This window comes from Ictidomys tridecemlineatus, chromosome 6 (genome assembly GCF_052094955.1).
Source record: "Ictidomys tridecemlineatus isolate mIctTri1 chromosome 6, mIctTri1.hap1, whole genome shotgun sequence".
Lineage (NCBI taxonomy): Eukaryota > Metazoa > Chordata > Mammalia > Rodentia > Sciuridae > Ictidomys > Ictidomys tridecemlineatus.
Window position 1 is genome coordinate 102980920 of NC_135482.1, and position 20414 is coordinate 103001333.

The window sequence follows — 20414 nt, forward strand, 5'->3', positions numbered from 1 at the left end:
TAATAACTTCTACCTAAGACTACTCACTTGATTGCATTGTATTTAATTCCATTTCTTAATTTTTCACAATTAATTCTCCAACATGTTATGGTAGAAACTGAGACCTAGCTGCTGCCCTAGTATAATGGATGATCCATATCTTACACAGCAACTTCTTCATTCTGAAAGTAATTCTGCAAACTGCTTGGTGGGGGAGAGAGTACCACATGACAAGAGAACCCCTCTCACTCTCTTTGTAAAAACAACCATTGACACGATTCTTTCTCCTCAGAGACTCCACAGCTCCGCCTGGTGGACGGGGGCAGTCGTTGTGCAGGCAGAGTGGAGATCCTTCACCAGCATTCCTGGGGCACTGTCTGTCACAATAGCTGGGACCTGAATGATGCGAATGTGGTGTGCAGACAAATGAACTGTGGAGTGGCCTTGAATGCCTTGCTCTATGCACAATTTGGAGAGGGATCAGGACCCATCTGGCTGACAGACATGGCTTGCACAGGGGAGGAGGACTCCTTGTGGAATTGCCCTGCCCTGGTCTGGGAAAAGAACAACTGTGAGCACTCTAAAGATGCAGGAGTCATCTGCTCAGGTATGGTCAGTGCATTTTCCACTACCTAAAAGAATGGAAATTTCCAGGAAATAGTGTCTGATTCCTAGGGGAACAGGAGATGAATTGTCCAGAGAGGACTAAGAGGACATTGCCTCAATCAGTGGAATCAAGGATAGCAGTGAACGATGGGTTTCATTCATAAAATGAAATTTCATGACTTTCATTTTGTGTTGTAAATCTCTACTAGTGTCATTTTACTGCTCACCACTATTGTATGATAAGATATTTTTTGTAGAGTATTTCAACTTAAAATCAATCTGCATAATTTTGTTTCTCTAATTTTCTGTTTTTAAGATTAGCACACAAGTTAGCATACACACTCTGTTTGCAGTGATTTTCAAAGAACAAACAATAATGAGGCCCTACTTCCCTCAGTTGAATTGAGTGTTTGTAATGTAGAGTCAGAGATATTTTTGCACTGAGTTAGTAGGTATATAGGCACAGGGATTAAACACATCACAAGGAAATTTATGGGCTACTGGAAAGTTGCAATTCTCCTTTCCAGATTCAAACATCACAATTCTTAATTTATTGGTAGGAAGGGCCAGAGAACTGTGAGTGAAATGCTGTGAGTCACAATCCTTCCATCAGTACTACAGTAGATTCTCTCTACATTTCTGTTTAAAGCAATTTCTGTATAAACTCATATTGGGAGATAAATTTAACACTGTGCTCCCAAATCAATGTTGAAAGCAATAAAATATTAATGCATGTTTATTATGGTAAGAGATTATGTAGTTTAGGACTCAGATCAAGATAGTTACTAAGTGATCTCCCACAAATACACCACATAAACAGTTTTTCGCACACCAAACAACTTGATAGGAGAAATTAACCCAGTGTATGAAAAGAAAAGAAACCAGGTAAGTGCCTGCTTTTATGAGATAAATATAAAAAGGAGTACTGAAGGAGAAGGGAAAATAGGAGTTGCCCTTTCCCATAATCCAAGCAGCCCAGCATGAAGGAAGATGCATCCTTCTTAGGGAATGGAATGGTAATATCCAGGCCTTAGATGTGTAACTCAGGACTAGAAAGGTGCCCAGTAGAGCCTAACAAGCCTCATCCTCATGCCAGTAAACTAAGACTGAGACTCTGGAACTATGTTTAATTAGACAGCAGAGAGACTGTCTCCACCAATGCTCCTCCAACCTATCTTAACAACAACAAAAAATCAAGTCTCCACTTGCTAAGAAGCAAGATGCAAAAGCAGAAATAGGATTTTGTCTTAGATCACAATGCCAGGTCCACCATGGTGATACTCAGCACTCAGCAGGAATTAGAGATCTCAAAGGTGTCACAGAACTCCTAGAGCAAGAGCTGTGTGCTGGTGGGACAGACTCAAGAAGAACCCGTGATTGGTTACAAGAGTCTTGGTCCATCAGTCCACTTCAAGAGTAGGCAGCTCATAGCATTGAGGGCCTTGGTCCCTCCCCAGTTCTGTGTTGCCTTGGCAGGCTGTGGCCTCAGAGTGTGACAGCATTGCAGTGTTGGTGGCCACAGGACCACCCTCCTCAGTGCTTCCCAAATTCTCAGGTAGCACACTATGGAAAGAGTTAAGTCTCTGCTTGGGGATTGGGCACCCATATTTGACCTGGAGACTTGGGCTCTTTACATATTATAATAAGCTCTCAAAGATGAAAGATAAAGAATCTCAAGCAGTCAAAAGAAATAAATAACACATAAGGGTGTCCTAACTTATCTGACAGTGAACTTCTCAACAGAAAATATGTAGATGAGAAGTGAGTGCCATGAAATTTTCATAGAACCGAAGAATAAATCTGCCAATCAAAAATACAGAACATGGCAAATCTGTCCTTTACAGAGAAATACAAAGACATTATCAGATAACTCCATAAAAAGTTAACATATAATGTAGCAATTCACCGTTGAGCATGTATCCAAAGGAAATGAAATTAGGATGTTGAAAAGACATCTGTACTCCCATGTTCATGGCAGTGCTACTGACAGTAGCTAGGAAAGGGAAACAATGTAAGTGTCCATCAACTAATACATGGATACAATAAAGTACATTTACATAATGGAATACTGTTCATCAAAAAAAGTGAAAAATAAAAAGGAATAAAATATTTTATTTGCTGCAGCATGCATGACCTGAAGATCATTAGGTTAAGTGAAATTAGTCAGGTAAAGAAGGACAAGGGTCTTTTAATCTCACTATACATTGAATCTGAAAGAGTTGACCTCATAAAAGTTCAGAACATTAGAATAGAATTGTGATTACCATAAGCTGGAATGTGTAGGGGTTAGAAATGGAAAGCTTTAGATTGATCAATTAGTAATAGCTTTTACTTAGATAGGAAGAAGTTCTGGTGCACCATTGCACAGTAGGAAGACTATAGATAACAGTAATGAACTTTTTTTCAAAAAGCCAAAAGAGAACATATTAGAAATATATACATCAAGAGATCTATTTACTCTATTAATAGGTATACTATTTATGTTTGGGCATCAATTAAAATAAATTTAATTTAAATGAAAAAAAGGAAAAAATGCTACAGGTGAAAAGATATGGGGGAAGGTTATATAGTTTATATGCAATGGATTCAATAATATAAGAGAAATGTATTGAAAAGTACATTTGATAAGAATGAGGATAATGGAAGAAATAAAACTTTTAAGGGAGACAGAGGAAGTTTAAAGTGTCTGGGGAATGGCATTGGAGGGCTGAAAATATTACAGAAGGATTATCTGAGTAGCACAGAAGACAGTGGCATATTGACTCCGTGTAATCTGTGTAAATTCTGTACACCCTTGCTGTGTCAAAAAAGAATAATTTGTAAGATTGACTCAATGTTGAGATATTGAGGTTAGAATGAGGGGAGAAAAGGCGCCATTGATGACATCTTTTAAAGAAACTTGAAACTTGCCCAAGGAACAATGTGTCCTTGAAGAAAAGAATCAGACAAGGATATATCTGACTGTAAATTTGAATTTGCTCTAGTGAGAATGATTCATGTGAATCAGTGGACCTCTACAGATGCAATTTTTCTTTCTTTTTCCAACCAGGTCTCTCATAAACTTCAAATGGCTTGAAACTGTTTGGTTTTATCTGCATTTTTTCCTTGAAATATATATACATCCAGCACCTAAAAACATTTCTGGAACATGGCAAATTCTGAAAAGACATTAGTACTTCAAATTAGAAAACATGGAGGCAGATTCTCAATTTCTCTTCAAATACCTCTCTCCTGTATCATGCAAGGGTTGGAAGTTTAGATTATATGTCTCCTTTGAAGCTCCTCTGCCCCCATTTTATCCATCCTGATTACAAGCATTTTTTCTCATTTCTGAGGTCCTTTAACCACTCTCCTTTCTTCCTTCTATCCCTCAAAATGAAAGTCATGATGCCACTTTGGCTTTCAGAGATGACTGGGAAGCCCAAGAGAACAAGGCAAGTTCAGTCTTCAAGGAAGATACTGGAATTATGTGGACCTCTGCCTGGCCAAATATCACATCTGATGGTGATGTTCCCATCTACTCTGGTGACATGGTTCTGTGCCCTAAAGAGTATAGTAAGATTGTGAAGTCATGGGTGAGGAAACAGATGGATGCAGAAATAAGGCTTATGATCAAAACCCTAGAGAACTGGCTGTATGCAGATGAGTCCCAGCTACAGGCAGGGTGGAGGAGGCAATCTTGGTCTTAGTGGAATAAATAAAGGGTAATCTTGATGAAAGATGTTGGAAATCAACCCTGCCACACTGCCTCTTTTGTTTGCCTGGATAGATTTGAGCCCAAAAGTTATAATAGTGATGAGAAGTGAGAGAGGCATTACCACAAGATGAAAAAGCCCTAGTTTTGTAAAATCTGGAATGTGGAGAATTAGGGATCTACCAAGACCTGGCACAGGTACAGAAAGTAGTTTCCTGAAGACCAGGTTTCTACACACCTTCCTGGTACTTGATTGAAGTGTTTTTGCAAACAAACCCAGTTTGTAGAGGCCACCTCTGTGAAATAAGAGTAGAGATGAGGCACCAAGGATAAAGGCACAGAATATATCCCTGCTGTTGAGGACATGGAGGGGGGATTCAAAAAGGGAGGGAGCTGAAGCAAGAGGAGCTATCCTTGAGAAGCATAAATGAGGTCCCAGTGGAAAGATCTGGATGACACCTTATGTCTAACCTCTAATAAGTCACTTACTCTCCCCAGGTTCTGTCTTCTCTGTCAAGACATAAGGACATAAGCACAGGAGTATCTTTGACAACATATCATTTTTAGTAACTTTTAACACATTTAACACTGTCAACAGCATTTATCACTATGGATCTTTAAACACAGCCATGAAAAGGGGCAATTATGTTGAGTTATTTAGGAGAATTTACTGGAGATATTTACTGGAGAATTCAGATAGACAGATTTAATAATGGAAATTGAGACTGAGAATGGATTTAGGGTAAATATCACAGTACTTCATTTATTTATACAGGAAGCAACCCAGACGCAGACCTTGCCTGTGAGTTGCCTATCTGTCTGTTCCTATTAGAGAAGCCACCAAAAGAGTCTATTTGCTGCCATGTATCAAACACATCCTGCACGTTCAGTTCTTATTAATGCCAATCCTCCAAGTTCCTTAGGCCACAGAGGAAGACAATTTTTCTTGGTTGTTTGCTGTGGGCCAGATGCATTCTCCTTTGGAACTGAAGCATGAGTGTGTCTCTATCCTTCTGATTTATAACACAGAAAGCAGAATGTGTTCTCTAGTGTTTAAGATGTAAATGGCAAATCTTAAGGTTTTAAAGTTACTTTTATTTGTTTCTATGTTGTTCCGTTGGAGTTTTCATGCAATTTGGTTAATTATATTTATTCTCCATTCAGTGGTTCTTGGTAAAATTGTTCTTTTTCTGCTGTGCCTCCTACATAAAGGTAAGTCCTGATATCTTTCAGGTGAGATTAGGGAGACTGATTTCCTTTACGAGGACAAGGAGCTGGGGAGTGGCCTTCAGTGTCAGCATAGACTTCACCTTGAAAATTCACCTCCTCTTCTCAGATGAGTCAGACACAAGATGGGTGAGGATCCCAAGTCATTTAGTCTCTGCCATGACCCTCATATTGAGAAATGTTAGGCACAAGACACATAAAAATGATGATACTGTTTCAAACAAACATATAGACAGCTCTGGTGAATCCAAAATCTATGTACCTCACATGACAATCTCTATGGGATTATTTCAATATTAAGAATTCACATGTCATTAAAATACCAGTCTCATGCAGATATTGAAATGTCCTTACCATGCCTCGTGTAATTTCCAGTGTTTGTCATGATTGAAACAACATGCAACCACGGGGAAAAACAAGGAACCTCATGCTTTTTTTCTTTTTCTTTTCATGTCATTGTCATCAATCACTGCTTAGTCTCATGAGACTAAGACAAGTGTCCCTCCTACCCACCTTACTACTCCTGGACAGTTGATTAGACTGGGACATGGTTCTGTCTTCTAAGTGTGATATTTCATAGGAAGAGATTCAAAAAATCTTCACTGAAGCATCACAGATTTAGAAGAAGGGCCAGTTACTATAGCAGAAATGAAGTGGAGAATTTTCATCCTGCCGTTTTGCATTGAATTCTCTAATCATTTTCCAAAGCCTCTCACTCACACTCCTAATCCAACCTGACTCTCATTCTCAGAAGAGGGGAGACACAGAGTCAGACAAAGAGAAGAGGGAAGGTAAGCATAGAGGCAGCAACCAAAGTGATTGATCTGTGAGCCAAGGCATACCAAGGACTTTCATTGACCAGTAAAAGTGAGGGAGGGTGAGTAAGGATCCCCCCTCCTATAGTTTTGAGAGAAGGAGCCAACTTGGCTGACACTGAGTTCACACTTCCATCCTCCACAACTATGAGGAAGTGAAATTGTGTTTTAAAGTAAAATAATATCTGTAATAATATTAATTCCTTACCCAATTCTACATCAATGAAAGGATTTGTTTTATCACATAATTAAAAGACTTTAGTCAATATGGAAAAGTCACGTTAGAGGACATACTGAAAAAATTATGTTAATAGCAAAGCCCTAGAATGGGTCTTATTCATAATCCACTCTGAAGTTTTCTAAAGAGCAGGTATCATTTTTTCCCCATGTGTTATGACTCTCTTTGACATCTACAGCTAGTCGGGTGTCTGTTCTGGAGGCTGATCTTTACTGTTCTTGTCAATGGACATTATTGAGGGCTGATTTTTTATGATGTGCCTGCAGGTCTCATGTTCTTTAAAACATAACCTCTGAAAGATTAGTGGTTTCAATTTGGAATTTTTGTATCTGAATTTTGACTCTATAAGTAAGGTAAATTCTCATTACCCCTCTTTAATAATGATGTAAATTATAATTACCAGTGTAGTAACACTTCAGGAATCCACCCTTCATGTTAATACATCAGGTTCAGAAAGAAAAGGGAGTATTCAAATTATAACATTTTTAGTAACAATTTTACTGAGGTAGATTAATGATTTTTGGTTTTTAACTATTTTATTTATTCTATCTAGTTATATATGACAGCAGAATGCAATTTAATTCATATTACACAAATTGAGCACAATTTTTCATGTCTCTGGTTGAACACAATGTAGAGTGTCACCATTTGTGTTTTCATACATGTACTTAGGGTAATTGTGTCCATCTCATTCTACCACCTTTCCTACTCCCATGCCCCCTTCCTTTCTCTCCCTCCCCTTTGTCTTACCTAAGTTCATCTATTCCTCCCATGCTCCCTCTGCATCCCCATTATGAATCAGCATCCTTATATCAGAGAAGACATTTGGCATTTGGTTTAGGGGGATTGGCTTCCTTTTCTTAGCATTATATTCTCCAACTCTATCCATTTACCCACAAATGCCATGATGTTATTCTCTTTTAATGCTGAGTAATATTCCATTGTATATATATAAGCCACATTTTCTTTATCCATTCATCAACTGAAGGTTATCTAGGTTGGATCCACAATTTAGCTATTGTGAATTGTGCTGCTATAAATATCTATGTGGCTGTGTCCCTGCAGTATGCTGTTTTTAAGTCCTTTGGGTATAGACTGAGAAGTGGGATAGCTGAATCAAATGGTGGTTCCATTCCCAGTATTCCAAGGAATCTCCATACTGCTTTCCAGACTGGTTGCACCAATTTTCAGTCCCACCAACAATGTAAGAGTGTGCCCTTTTCCCCACATCCTTACCAACACCTGTTGTTCTTTGTATCCTTAATAACTGCCATTATTACTGGAGTGAGATGGAATCTTAGAGTAGTTTTGATTTGCATTTCTCTAATTGCTAGAGATGTTGAACATTTTTTCATAAATTTGTTGATTGATTGTACATCATCTCTGTGAAGTATCCGAGTGTCATGTTAAAGGACATACTAAAAATGTTACTTAGTCCTTTTATCGATTGAATTATTTGTGGGGTTTTTTTTGGTGTTAAGATTTTGAGTTCTTTATATATTCTAGAGATTAGTGCTCTATCTGGTATGCAGGTGGTAAAATTTCTTTTAATTTTTTATTTGTTTTAATTAGTTATACATGACAGTAGAATGCACTTATATACTTTGATATATCATACATAGATGGGATTTAATTTCTCATTTTTCTGATACATACTGTAGAATCACATTGGTCATACATCCACATACATACATAAAGTAATAGTGTCTGTTTCATTCTACTATCTTTCTTATCCCCACATCTCTTGCCTTCCCCTCCTTTCACTTCCCTCTACCTAATCTAAGGTAACACTATTCTTTTTTTTCTTTGCATTACAATTCTTAATACACATGTATACCACAATTTTTGTATCTATGTTTGAATATAAAGTATGTTGACACCCAATTCCAAGTCTTCATACATGTACTTTGTATAATGATGTCCATTACATTCCACCATCCTTGCTAATCCCCTGCCTCTCCCTTTCCCTCCCACCCCTCTTCCCTATCTACAATTCATCTATTCCTCCCATGCTCTCCCTCCTATTCCCACTATGAATCAACCTCCTTATATCAGAAGAAAACATTTAGTATTTGTTTTGGGGGGGGGGGATTGGCTAATTTCACTTAGCATTATCTTCTCCAATACTATCCATTTACCTGCAAATGCCATGGTTTTGTTCTTTTTTAATGTTGAGTAAAATTCCATTGTGTATATATGTTACGTTTTTTTATCCATTCATCCACTGAAGGACATCTAGGTTGGCTCCACAGTTTAGCTATTGTGAATTGTGCTGCTGTAAACATTGATGTGGCTGTGTCCCTGTAGTATGCTGTTTTTAAGTCCTTTGAGTATAGACCTAGGAGAGGTCAAATGGTGGTTCCATTCCCAGATTTCCAAGGAATCTCCATACTGCTTTCCAAATTGGCTGCACCAATTTGCAGTCCCACCAGCAATGTATGAGTGTACCATTTCCCCCACATCCTCGCCAACACTTATGTTGTTTGTCTTCAGCATATCTGCCATTCTGACTGTAGTGAGGTGATATCTTAGAGTAGTTTTGATTTGCGTTTCTCTGATTGTTAGAGGTGATCAGCATTTTCTCATATATTTGTTGATTGATTGTATATCCTCTTCTGAGAAGTGTCTGCTCAGGTCCTTAGCCCATTTGTTAATTGGGTTATTTGTTTTTTCAGTGTTTAGCTTTTTTAGTTCTTTATATACCCTAAAGATTAGTGCTCTATCTGTTGTGTGAGGGATAAAAATTGCTCCCAGGATGTAGGCTCTCTGTTCACCTCACAGATTGTTTCTTTTACTGAGAAGAAACTTTTTAGTTTGAGTCCCTCCCATTTATTTATTCTTGGTCTTAATTCTTGAACTAAAGGAGTCTTATTAAGGAATTTGGGGCCTAACCCCACATAATGAAGATTAGGGCCTACTTTTTCTTCTATTAGACTCAGAGTCTCTAGTTTAATTCCTAGGTTCTTGATCCATTTTGAGATGAGCTTTGTGCATAGTGAGGAGAGATAGGGGTTTAATTTCATTTTGTTGCATATGGATTTCCAGTTTTCCCAGCACCATTTGTTGAAGAGGCTATCTTTTCTCCAGTGCATGTTTTTGGCACTTTTGTCTAATATAAGATAATTGTAATTTTGTGGGTTAGTCTCTGTGTCCTCTATTCTGTACCATTGGTCTACCAGCCTATTTTGGTGTCAATATAATGCTGTTTTTGTTACTATTGCTCTGTAGCATAGTTTGAGGTCTGGTATAGTGATACCACCTGCTTCACTCTTACTGCTTAGGATTGCTTTAGCTATTCTGGGTCTCTTATTTTTCCAGATAAATTTCATGACTGTTTTTCTATTTCTATGAGGAATGCCATTGGGATTTTGATTGGAATTGCATTAAATCTGTCTAGTGCTTTTGGTAGGATGGTCATTTTGATAATATTAATTCTGCCTATCCAAGAGCAAGGTAGATCCTTCCATCTTCTAAGGTCTTCTTTGATTTCTTTCTTTAGGGTTCTGTAGTTTTCATTGTATAGATCTTTCACCTCTTTTGTTAAGTTGATTCCCAAGTACTTTTTTCTTGAGGATATTGTGAATGGGGTAGTGTTCCTCATTTCTTTCTCAGAGGATTTGTCACTGATATACAGAAATGGCTTTGATTTATGGGTATTGATTTTATATTCTGCTATTTTTATGAATTCATTTACTAGTTCTAGAAGTTTTCTGGTGGAGTTTTTTTGGGTCTTCTAGGTATAGAATTATATCGTCAGCAAATGGTGCTAGTTTAACTTCTTCTTTTCCTATACTTATTCCTTTAATTTCTTTCATGTGTCTAATTGTTCTGGCCAATGTTTCAAGAACTATGTTGAAGAGAAATGGTGAACGAGGGCATCCCTGTCTTGTTTCAGATTTTAGAGGGAATGCCTTCAATTTTTCTCCGTTTAGAATGATGTTGGCCTGAGGCTTAGCATAGATAGCTGTTACGATGTTAAGACACGTTCCTGTTATCCCTAGTTTTTCTAGTGTTTTGAACATAAAGGGGGTACTGTATTTTGTCAAATTCTTTTTCTGCATCTATCAAGATGATCATTTGATTCTTATCTTTAAGTCTATTGGTGTGATGAATTACATTCATTGATTTTCATATGTTGAACTAACCTTGCATCCGAGGGATGAATTCCACTTGATCCTGATGCACAATATTTTTGATATGTTTTTGTATTCGAGTTGCCAGAATTTTATTGAGAATTTTTGCATCTATTTTCATTAGAGATATTGGTCTGAAGTTTTCTTTCTTGGAAGTGTCTTTGTCTGGTTTTAGAATCAGGGTGATATTGGCCTTATAGAATGAGTTTGGAAGTGCTTCCTCTTTTTCTATTTCCTGAAATAAATTGAAGAGTATTGGTATTACTTCTTCTTTAAAGGTCTTGTAGAACTCAGCTGTGTATCCATCTGGTCCTGGGCTGTTCTTCGTTGGTAATCTTTTGATGGCTTCTTCTATCTCCTCACTTGTTATTGGTCTGTTTAAGTTGTGTATATCTTCCTGACTCAATCTGGGCAGATCATATGATTTAAGAAATTTGTTGATGCCTTCAATGTCCTCTATTTTATTGGAGTATAAGGTTTTAAAATAATTTCTAATTATCTTCTGTATTTCTGTAGTGTCAGTTGTGATACTGCCTTTTTCATCACATATGCTGATAATTTGAGTTCTCTCTCTCCTCTTTGTTAGTGTAACTAAGGGTCTGTCAATTTTTTTTCAAAGAATCAACTTTTAGTTTTGTCAGTTTTCTCAATTGTTTTTTTTTTGTTTCAATTTCATTGATTTCCACTCTAATTTTAATTATTTCTTGCCTTCTACTGCTTTTGCTGCTGGTTTGTTCTTCTTTTCTAAGGCTTTGAGATGTAGTATGAGGTCATTTATTTGTTGACTTTTTCTTCTTTTAAGGAATGAACTCCATGCAATGAATTTTCCTTTTAGTACTGCTTTTATAGTGTCCCAGAGATTTTGATATGTGGTTTCTGTGTTCTCATTTACCTCTAAGAATTTTTTTAATCTCCTCCTTGATGTCTTCTATAACCCATTGTTCATTCAGTAGCATATTGTTCAGTCTCCATGTGATGCATAAATTTTTATTTTTTATTTTGTCATTGATTTCTGGTTTCATTCCATTATAATCTGATAAAATACATGGTAGTAAAAAAAACATACCACTATTGTCATGTATGTAAGAAATTTTTTAAAAATTTATGGTAGTGTCTCTACTTTTTTGTATTTGCTAAGAGTCACTTTGTGGCATAGTATATGGTCTATTTTATAGAAGGATCCATGTGCTGCTGAGAAGAAAGTGTATCCACTTGATGCCAGTTGAAATATTCTATATGTCAGTTAATTCTAAGTTATTAATTGTGTTATTGATCTCTACAGTTTCTTTATTCAACTTTTGTTTGGAAGATCTATCCAGTGGTGAGAGAGGTGTGTTAAAGTCTTCCATGATTATTGTCTTGTGGTCAGTTTAACTCTTGAACTTGAAAAGAGTTTGTTTGATGAACATAGCTGCACCATTGTTTGGGGCATATATATTTATGATTGTTATGTCTTGTTGGTGTATGGTTCCCTTGAGCAGTATGTAATGTTTATCATTATCTCTTTTGATTAACTTTGGCTTGAAGTCTACTTTATTTGATACAAGGATGGAAACCCTTGCTTGCTTCTGCAGTCCATGTTAGTGGTATGATATTTCCCAGCCATTCACCTTCAGTCTATGTACGTCTTTTCCTAACAGATGAGCTTCCTATAGGCAGCATATTGTTGGATCTTTTTTTTTCATCAAATCTGCTAGCCTATGTCTTTTGATTGGTAAGTTTAATCCGTTAACATTTGGGGTCACTATTGAGACATTGTTTGTATTTCCAGCCTTATTTGTTTAGTTTTGTTATTTGACTTGGTTTTCCTCTTTGATTACTTTTTCCTTTAGTGTGCTACTTCCCTCTGCTGGTTTTCATTGTTGTTTTTCATTTCCTCTTCATGAAATATTTTGCCAAGGATGTTTTATACTGCTGGTTTTCTAGCTATAAATTTTATTAACTTTTGTTTATCATGGAAGGTTTTTATTTCATCTTCAAATTTGAAGCTTAATTTTGCTGGATACAAGATTCTTGATTGGCACCCATTATCTTTCAGAACTTGAAATATGTTGTTCCAGGATCTTCTAGCTTCCAGTGTCTGTGTTGAAAAATCTGCTGTTATCCTTATTGGTTTACCCCCATATGTAATCTAATTCCTTTCTCTTGTGGCTTTTAAAACTCTCATTCTGTATGTTCAGCATTTTCATTATAATATGTCTTGGTGTGGATCTGTTGTGATTTTTTGTACATTCAGCATCCTGTAGGCTTCTTGGATATGGATTTATGTTTCATCTTCATGTCTGGAAAGTTTTCTAATATTATTTCATTGAACAGATTGCTCATTCCTTTGGTTTGGACCTCTATGCCTTCCTCTATCCCAATAACTCTTAAATTTGGTCTTTTTATGCTATCCCATATTTCTTGGATATTCTTCTCATGGTTTCTTACATTTTCACTGTGTTGTCTAAGTTCTTTTCAAGATAATATACTTTATTTTCATTGTCTGATGTCCTATGTTCTAAATGGTCTACTCTATTGGTGATGCTCGCCTTTGAGTTTTTAATTTGGTTTCTTATTTCCTTCATTTTAAAGATTTCTGTTTGAGTTTTTTATATAACCTCTATCTCCCTGTTGAGGTGATCTTTTGCTTCTTGATTTGTTTATGTAGTCATTGTCAAAGTGATCTTTCACTGCCTATATTTGTTATCTAATGTCTTCTTTGAGATCCCAAAACAATTTATCATGTATAACCTGAAATCTTTCTCTGTCATTCTTTCTGCTGTGCTGTTAATTCTTCTAATACTGTGTTATCTTGAATTATTTGTGGTACTTTCTTCTCTTATCTTTTCATGTTGCTCGCATTTTTTTTACAGCTCCATGTGACTGGTGTGTTATTGTTTTTACCCTATGGATTTTTAGTGCTCTTGTATGTTTTCAAGATCCCTCCTTTGTGGGGAAGGACAATGTTAACAGGTTCTAATATCAAAAGTACATCACCTATGAACAAATTATTGTTATTAAGACATTTATAGTAAGTCTCAATGTCCAGAAATGTTGGATTCATAATGGAATATATATCATTATACAAAATATAATTAGTAGTTTCATGAAAGGTGTACAGTTTCTGGTGGTGAACAGTGAACTGGAGGTCAGCCGTAGGATGATATGCTAAGGGGGAAAGATGTGAGGGTATGGGGTTAATATAACTTAGGAAATTTGAAGAAGAAATCTAATGAAGAGGGTTAGAAGCAGGGGAATACATAGGTAGTAACTTAAGGTAGACAAGTATGAGGGAAGACAGTAGAGTACATAAAAACAGAGTACATAAAAACAGACACACATATGTATTTAGAAAATTACAGGATGTTAAAATAGTAAAATTTGAAGGGTGCAAGAAGAATAAAGAAGAAAAATGGAAAGAAAGAAAGAGAAAAAAAGAAAGAAAGGAGAATTTTTTAAAAAAGAAAAAATGGGGGGGCTTATGCAATTCCTCTATATTATATTATTCATGTGACTCAATTCTCATAGTTCTATTTCATGTAAAGTTCTTGGTTTCACATATGTTGGCATTGTGAAGGCCAGAGGATAGAAGCATAGAGGAGGAAGAATATGGATAAGAAGGCAAAAAAAAACTTTTAAAATTTCATTTCCTTTCTGCCTCTATTCTCTTTCAGTAGGTTGTCTTAACCAGGGTGAGAGGACTTGAGCCCCCTGTGTCTCTGTCTCCTGCCTGGAGCTTCCCACTCCTGGTCTCTCTGGTTTGCTACAGGTTTTTCACTCTTTTGTCACTAGACCCCTCCCCTCCTTTTCTCATCAGGTCCTAACTGCAGGATCTCTCACCCTCAGGCTTGCTCCAGGTGGGTGGTGCCCTAGTCGCATTTTGTTCCCAGTCCCGTTCAGCTGAGAGCGGTTTTTGTGCTGGGTAGTCACTGTGCACAGTAATCTCAGCTGGGAAGGGGGGAGGGGGGAGGAAGTTGGAAACCAGGTACCTGTTCAAACAGAGGTCCACACTGATAGCCACACCCACCAAAAAAATGATAAGAGAGGTTTTCCAAGATGGAGTCTGTCTGCTTCCAGCTCTGGGGTGTCTGGTGAGGTGGGGGGAGATGGGATGGCTTTGTGCTGTGGCTAGATTGCAGCCATGTGGCCTGTGTCGGAGCAGGTGCAGCTGATTAGGTGATTCTGCTCCACTGCTTGAGAGTCATGTACGCTAAAACTGCGGGCTTTGGGTCTGGAGTTCAGAGTCTTACTGGAACACAGAGTCTCTGATTTCTGCACAGGTGGTTGCATCTCTGATGGTTTCTGTGAAAATCTGCTGTATAGGGGTCCTGTCGTATGCTCTGAGATGTTATATTCCGAATAGGTGAGACCTTGTGGAGAGGCCGCCTGACTGTTTTCTTGGTTTAATTCCACAGAGCAGCCAGAAACAGTACCTCTTCTATTCTGCCATCTTGGATCCCCTCTGCATGTGATAAAAATTTGCTCCCATTCTGTAAGCTCTCTATTCACCTCACTGATTGTTTCCTTTGCTGAGAAGAAGCTTCTTAGTTTGAATCAATCCCATTTATTGATTCACAATTTTAATTCTTGTGCTATAGGAGTCTTATTAAGGAAGTCAGGGCCTAATCTAACATGATGGAGATTTGGGCCTACTTTTTCTTCTATTAGGTACACCAGGGTCTCTGGTTGAATTCCTAGGTCCTTGACCCACTTTGAGTTGAGTTTTGTGCATGGTGAGAGATAGGGATTTAATTTTATTTGGTTGCATATGCATTTCCCATTTTCCCAGCACCATTTGTTAAAGAGGCTATCTTTTCTCCAATATATATTTTTGATGCCTTTGTCTAATATAAGATCACTGTATTTATGTGGGTTTATCTCTGTGTCCTCTATTCTGTACCATTGATCTACAAGTCTATTTTGGTGCCAATACCATGCCATTTTTGTTACTATAGCTCTATAGTATAGTTTAAGGTCTGGTATAGTAATGCCACCTGCTTCACTTTCTTGCTAAGTATTGCTTTAGCTATTCTGGTTTTCTTATTTTTCCAGATGAATTTCATGACTGTTTTTCTATTTCTATGAGGAATGTCATTGTAATTTTGATTTGAATTGCATTAAATCTGCTTTTGGTACTATGGTCATTTTGACAATATTAATTCTGCCCATCCAAGAACAAGGGAGATATTTCCATCTTCTAAGGTATTCTTTAATTTCTCTCTTTAGAATTCTGTACTGTACAGGTCTTACATTTCTTTTGTTAAGTTGATTCCCCAAGGGTTTTTGTTTGTTTGTTTGTTTTGAGGCAATTGTAAATGGGGTAGTTTTCCCCATTTCTCTTTAAGAGGATTTGTCACTGATATACAGAAATGCCTTTGATTTATGGGTGTTGATTTTATATCCTGCTACCTTGCCAAATTCATTCACCAGTTCTAGAAGTTTTCTGGTAGAATTTTTTTGGTTCTTCTAGGTATTGGATCATATCATCAGCAAATAGTGCTAATTTGAGTTCATCTTTTCCTATCTGTATTCCTTTAATTTCTTTCATCTGTCTCATTGCTCTGGCCAGTGTTTCAAGAACTATGTTAAATAGAAGTGGTGAAAGAGGGCATCCCTGTCTTGTTCCATTTTTAGAGAGAACACTCTCCTGGGCCTGCCTGTGCTCCTAGACTATAATTTGATGTCTGTTCCACACTGACTGTTTATTGGGGGGAAAATTAATGAACACATTATTCTTTTGAGAAAGGATTCCTTGCTTAATTTCTTCACTACATAAAATTACTATTATATTACGATTTCACATCTATAAATAGATGCCTTCAAAAATGTCTGAACCCATACTTGAAATCACTTCGTGATTAGCTTCAATAAATGGATTCTTCAAACTCTGTTTGTTATGAAAAAAATGAACCCTTAAAAACAACACAATACAAAAAAAATTGCTCAAATCTCTGAATAAATTTTGTTCCTACTTTTAAATGACCTCTCTGTCTTCTTTAATGGAAATGATGATGTAAAGAACCAAAATTACTTTAGTCAAAATAACCTGGTTTCTATCTCAGTCTCACACTATTTAGTGGGTTCTTTCTCATTCCTAAATAGGAAATAAATGTAAATTTTCAGTTTTTAATACATATTGAATGTTTTCATTTATTAACAAATGTTGTCTTAGTTGGAACTATTATCTGTAAATCTATGAATTGAATGTTTCAGGGCATAAAATAATGAAAAATTAATTCTAGTCTTTTTCTATACTGAGTTAAAATTCAGTGAATAGATATGGATCCTATATTTAAAAAAGAAAAGAAGGAGGTGGAGTGTTAAAAACAATCATGCAAACACAGAGATACTTTTATAATATGAAGAATAAAAAGTCCATTTAAAAGGAAAACATATGTATATACACACTAGAGATATTTATATAATAATACATGTATATATATTCATTTCATGGACATATATGTATTCCTGAATCAGCAATTTAGAACAGACCTTTAAATTTCTTCTCCAAAATTTGTCTTCAGACAATTGCTTAGAGAATTCGCATTCTGGCACCATCTATTCATCCACTCCCTACACTACAAACCTGAAAAATAAAAATATTTCACAGCTTTAACTGTGAATTTTATCTTCCAATTCTATTCTCTGATATCTGTTGTTGTTTATTTATTTCTTCCTTAGGATTTGTGCATTTGGTTGGAGGACATGGACCTTGTTCTGGGCAAGTAGAAGTGAATCCTGGAGGAGACTGGATTCTAGTATCTGATGGAAATTTCTCATTACCCACAGCCCAGGTCATCTGTGCAGAGCTGGGGTGTGGCAAAGCTGCATCTGTCCTGGGGAATCTGCCCTTTAGAGAAGACAGTGAACAGGTCTGGGCTGAAGAGTTCCAGTGTGAAGGGCTGGAGCCTGAGCTCTGGTTTTGCCCCAGAGTACCTTGTCCTGGAGGAAGGTGTCCCCACAGAAGGGCTGTGCAAATTGTCTGCTCAGGTGAGACAACAGGATGATAACCTCCCTATGTACTCTGTGGGGGGTAAGAAAAATGTGGGATGTAGCTAAAGCCCTGTCTTCTACCAGGATATACAGATGTCCGGCTCATGAAAAATGGCAGCTCTCAGTGTGAGGGTCAAGTAGAGATGAAGACCTCTGGAGGCTGGAGAACACTCTGTGCCTCCCACTGGAATATGGCCAATGCCAATGTTGTTTGCCGTCAGCTGGGCTGTGGAGTCGCCATCTCCACCCCAAAGGGGGCATACTTTGTGGAAGGAGAAGATGAGATCTGGAGAGACCGATTCCACTGCTCAGGGTCTGAGTCCTTCCTGTGGAATTGCCCTGTGAGTGCCCTGGGCGTTCCTGCCTGTGCCCATGGAAACACAGCCTCTGTGGTCTGCTCAGGTAAGACAGGTCAGGGATGGATGGTACTAGAGTGACATGTCTCTAAGAGTAGAGAGTGTGGAGAACTGACTTCAAAAATGAGACATTCTGTGGTAAAATAGGATTCCTCTAAATGATCATTCATCTTTCAGGCCTTTTCAAGTAGTATTAAGAGCAATATTTTTAAGTAAGCCTTTTTATTTATTCAAATTCATGGACAACAATGTATAATAATGAATGACAGCTCAGTCGTGTTCCTCACCCTGGGCCATCAGAGAGTATCAGCAGCTCCAAGGAGTAACATGAACATCTCTCCAGTCACTATGTCCTCCTCCTTTCCAAAGAAGATCACTCTAACTTCTGCAAAATATTTTTACACATCTTGAGCTTTATGTAAAATCATGCAGTATGTTCTTTTTCATGTCTACTATGACTGAACATAATGTTTAGAATTCACCCATGTCTTTATTTTTAGTCAAGCTTCATTTATTTTTATTGCTGTAGAGTTTCTGACAAATAACCACAGAATCATGTGTTGATCCATTCAAATGATGTCAAGGTTTGAGTTGTTTGCATTTTTTGAATATCCAAATAATGATCCTACAAATTATCATGTCAGTGTCTTTTAGTGCAAATATGGATATATTTGTATATGATTTTTAATCCTTGTCCTTTTAGTTTTCCTCCCTTAATATGGATTTTATTTTTGGAGTCAAATTCTTGTTCTCAGTGAAACACAGAATGTCAATATTCCCTGTACACTTAGTGTTCTAATGTCCATTTTTTTAATTTTTTTGTTGTAAATGGACATATTGCCTATATTTTATTTTTTAATTTTTTATTGTGTGGTGCTAAAGATTAAAGCCAGTTCCTCAGACACTCTTAGACAAGGGCTCTGCCACTAGGCTACAGCCTCAACCCTTCTATTGTCATTTTTTAATTGATTTTATTTTTTTAAGTACATGACAGCAGAATGTATTACAAGTCTTTTTTATCTTTTATTTATTTATTTTTTAAATACACGACAGCAGTGGAAAGCATTACAATTCTTATTATACATTTAGAGCACAATTCTTTATATCTTTGTATATAAAGTATGTTCACACCAATTCATGTCTTTATTCATGTACTTTTTTGCACTACAATTCTTATTACACATATATACCACAATTTTTAATATCTCTGTTTATATATAAATTATTTTGACACCCAGTTCATGTCTTTGTACATGCACTTTGGATAATGATGTCCATCACATTCCACCATTGGAATGGTGGAATTGCTAATCCCCTGCCTCCTCCCTTTCCTTCTCTCCACTCTTCCCTATCTAGAATTCATCTATTCCTCCCATGTTCCCCCTCCCTAACCCACTATGAGTCAGCCTCTTTATACAGAGAAAATATTCAGCATTTTTGGGGGGAGGGGGATTGTCTAACTTCACTTAGCATTATCTTCTCCTAGGCCATCCATTTACCTGCAAATACCATGATTATTACTTTTATTACTGAGTAAAATTCCATTGTGTATATATGCCACATTTTTTATCAATTCATCTATTGTCATTTTAAATAGAACTGTGCTATCATAAGATCATAAAAATATTCTCCAAGTGTCTTATCACGTCTAATTACTTTTCTTTTACATATAATTGCACAATGTTTCTGGGGTTGGTATTGTACACAGGGTGTGTGGTGTGAACATAGTGTCCCATTATTGTTTGGACATCCAATTGACTCAGAATCATTACTGAAAAGCCCTTTCCCCACTGTGGTGCCACCATTGAAATACACAGGGTGCAGCTATTTCTGACTCTTGCTCTATACTCTGTTTTGTTCCATTCTGTCATTTTCTATGCTTGTAGCCATGCATGCCTCCTTAATTATTACAACTTTACAGTATGTCTTATTAACATTTTTAAAGAGTACTGTTCTAATTGTGTTGTTTTTCCTGCCCAGTGCATTGGTCATACTCGGTATTGTGCATTTTACATAAATTTTATAAACAACTTGATATATTTAATATAATAAAAACATCATGGTCTTTAGATTGAGTTTTGATTTGACCCAAACATCAATATGGAGCTAATTAACTTAAAATGTATGTCTCTAGTTTCTCTCAGAGATTATACATAACTTTTACTAGGTATATTCTTGGTGTTTTATGTTTATGATGATTTAGTGTTTCTTTTAGTGAAATGTCCTAGGAATTAATTCTACTAGTGTTTGAGTCAGCTTTTTAGCTGCTGTGACAAAAAGGCCTGAGAAGAACAATTTTCAGAGAAAAAGTTTATTTTGAAGTTCATGGCTTCAGAGGTCTCAGTATTTAGATAGCTGACTTCATTCCCTGGGCCTCGAGGTAAAACAGAA

The 20414-nt window shown here is 36.8% G+C and overlaps 1 protein-coding gene across 1 annotated transcript in view; it reads left to right on the forward strand.

Moving 5' to 3' along the window:
* Positions 1–20414, forward strand: part of LOC144365088 (antigen WC1.1-like) — a 63985-nt gene that overhangs the window by 14967 nt on the left and 28604 nt on the right. Inside the window, exons 5-7 of the mRNA XM_078015890.1 lie at positions 272–586; positions 17356–17664; positions 17752–18069. Of these exons, the coding sequence (XP_077872016.1) occupies positions 272–586; positions 17356–17664; positions 17752–18069 (942 nt within the window). The remainder of the gene's footprint in view (positions 1–271; positions 587–17355; positions 17665–17751; positions 18070–20414) is intronic.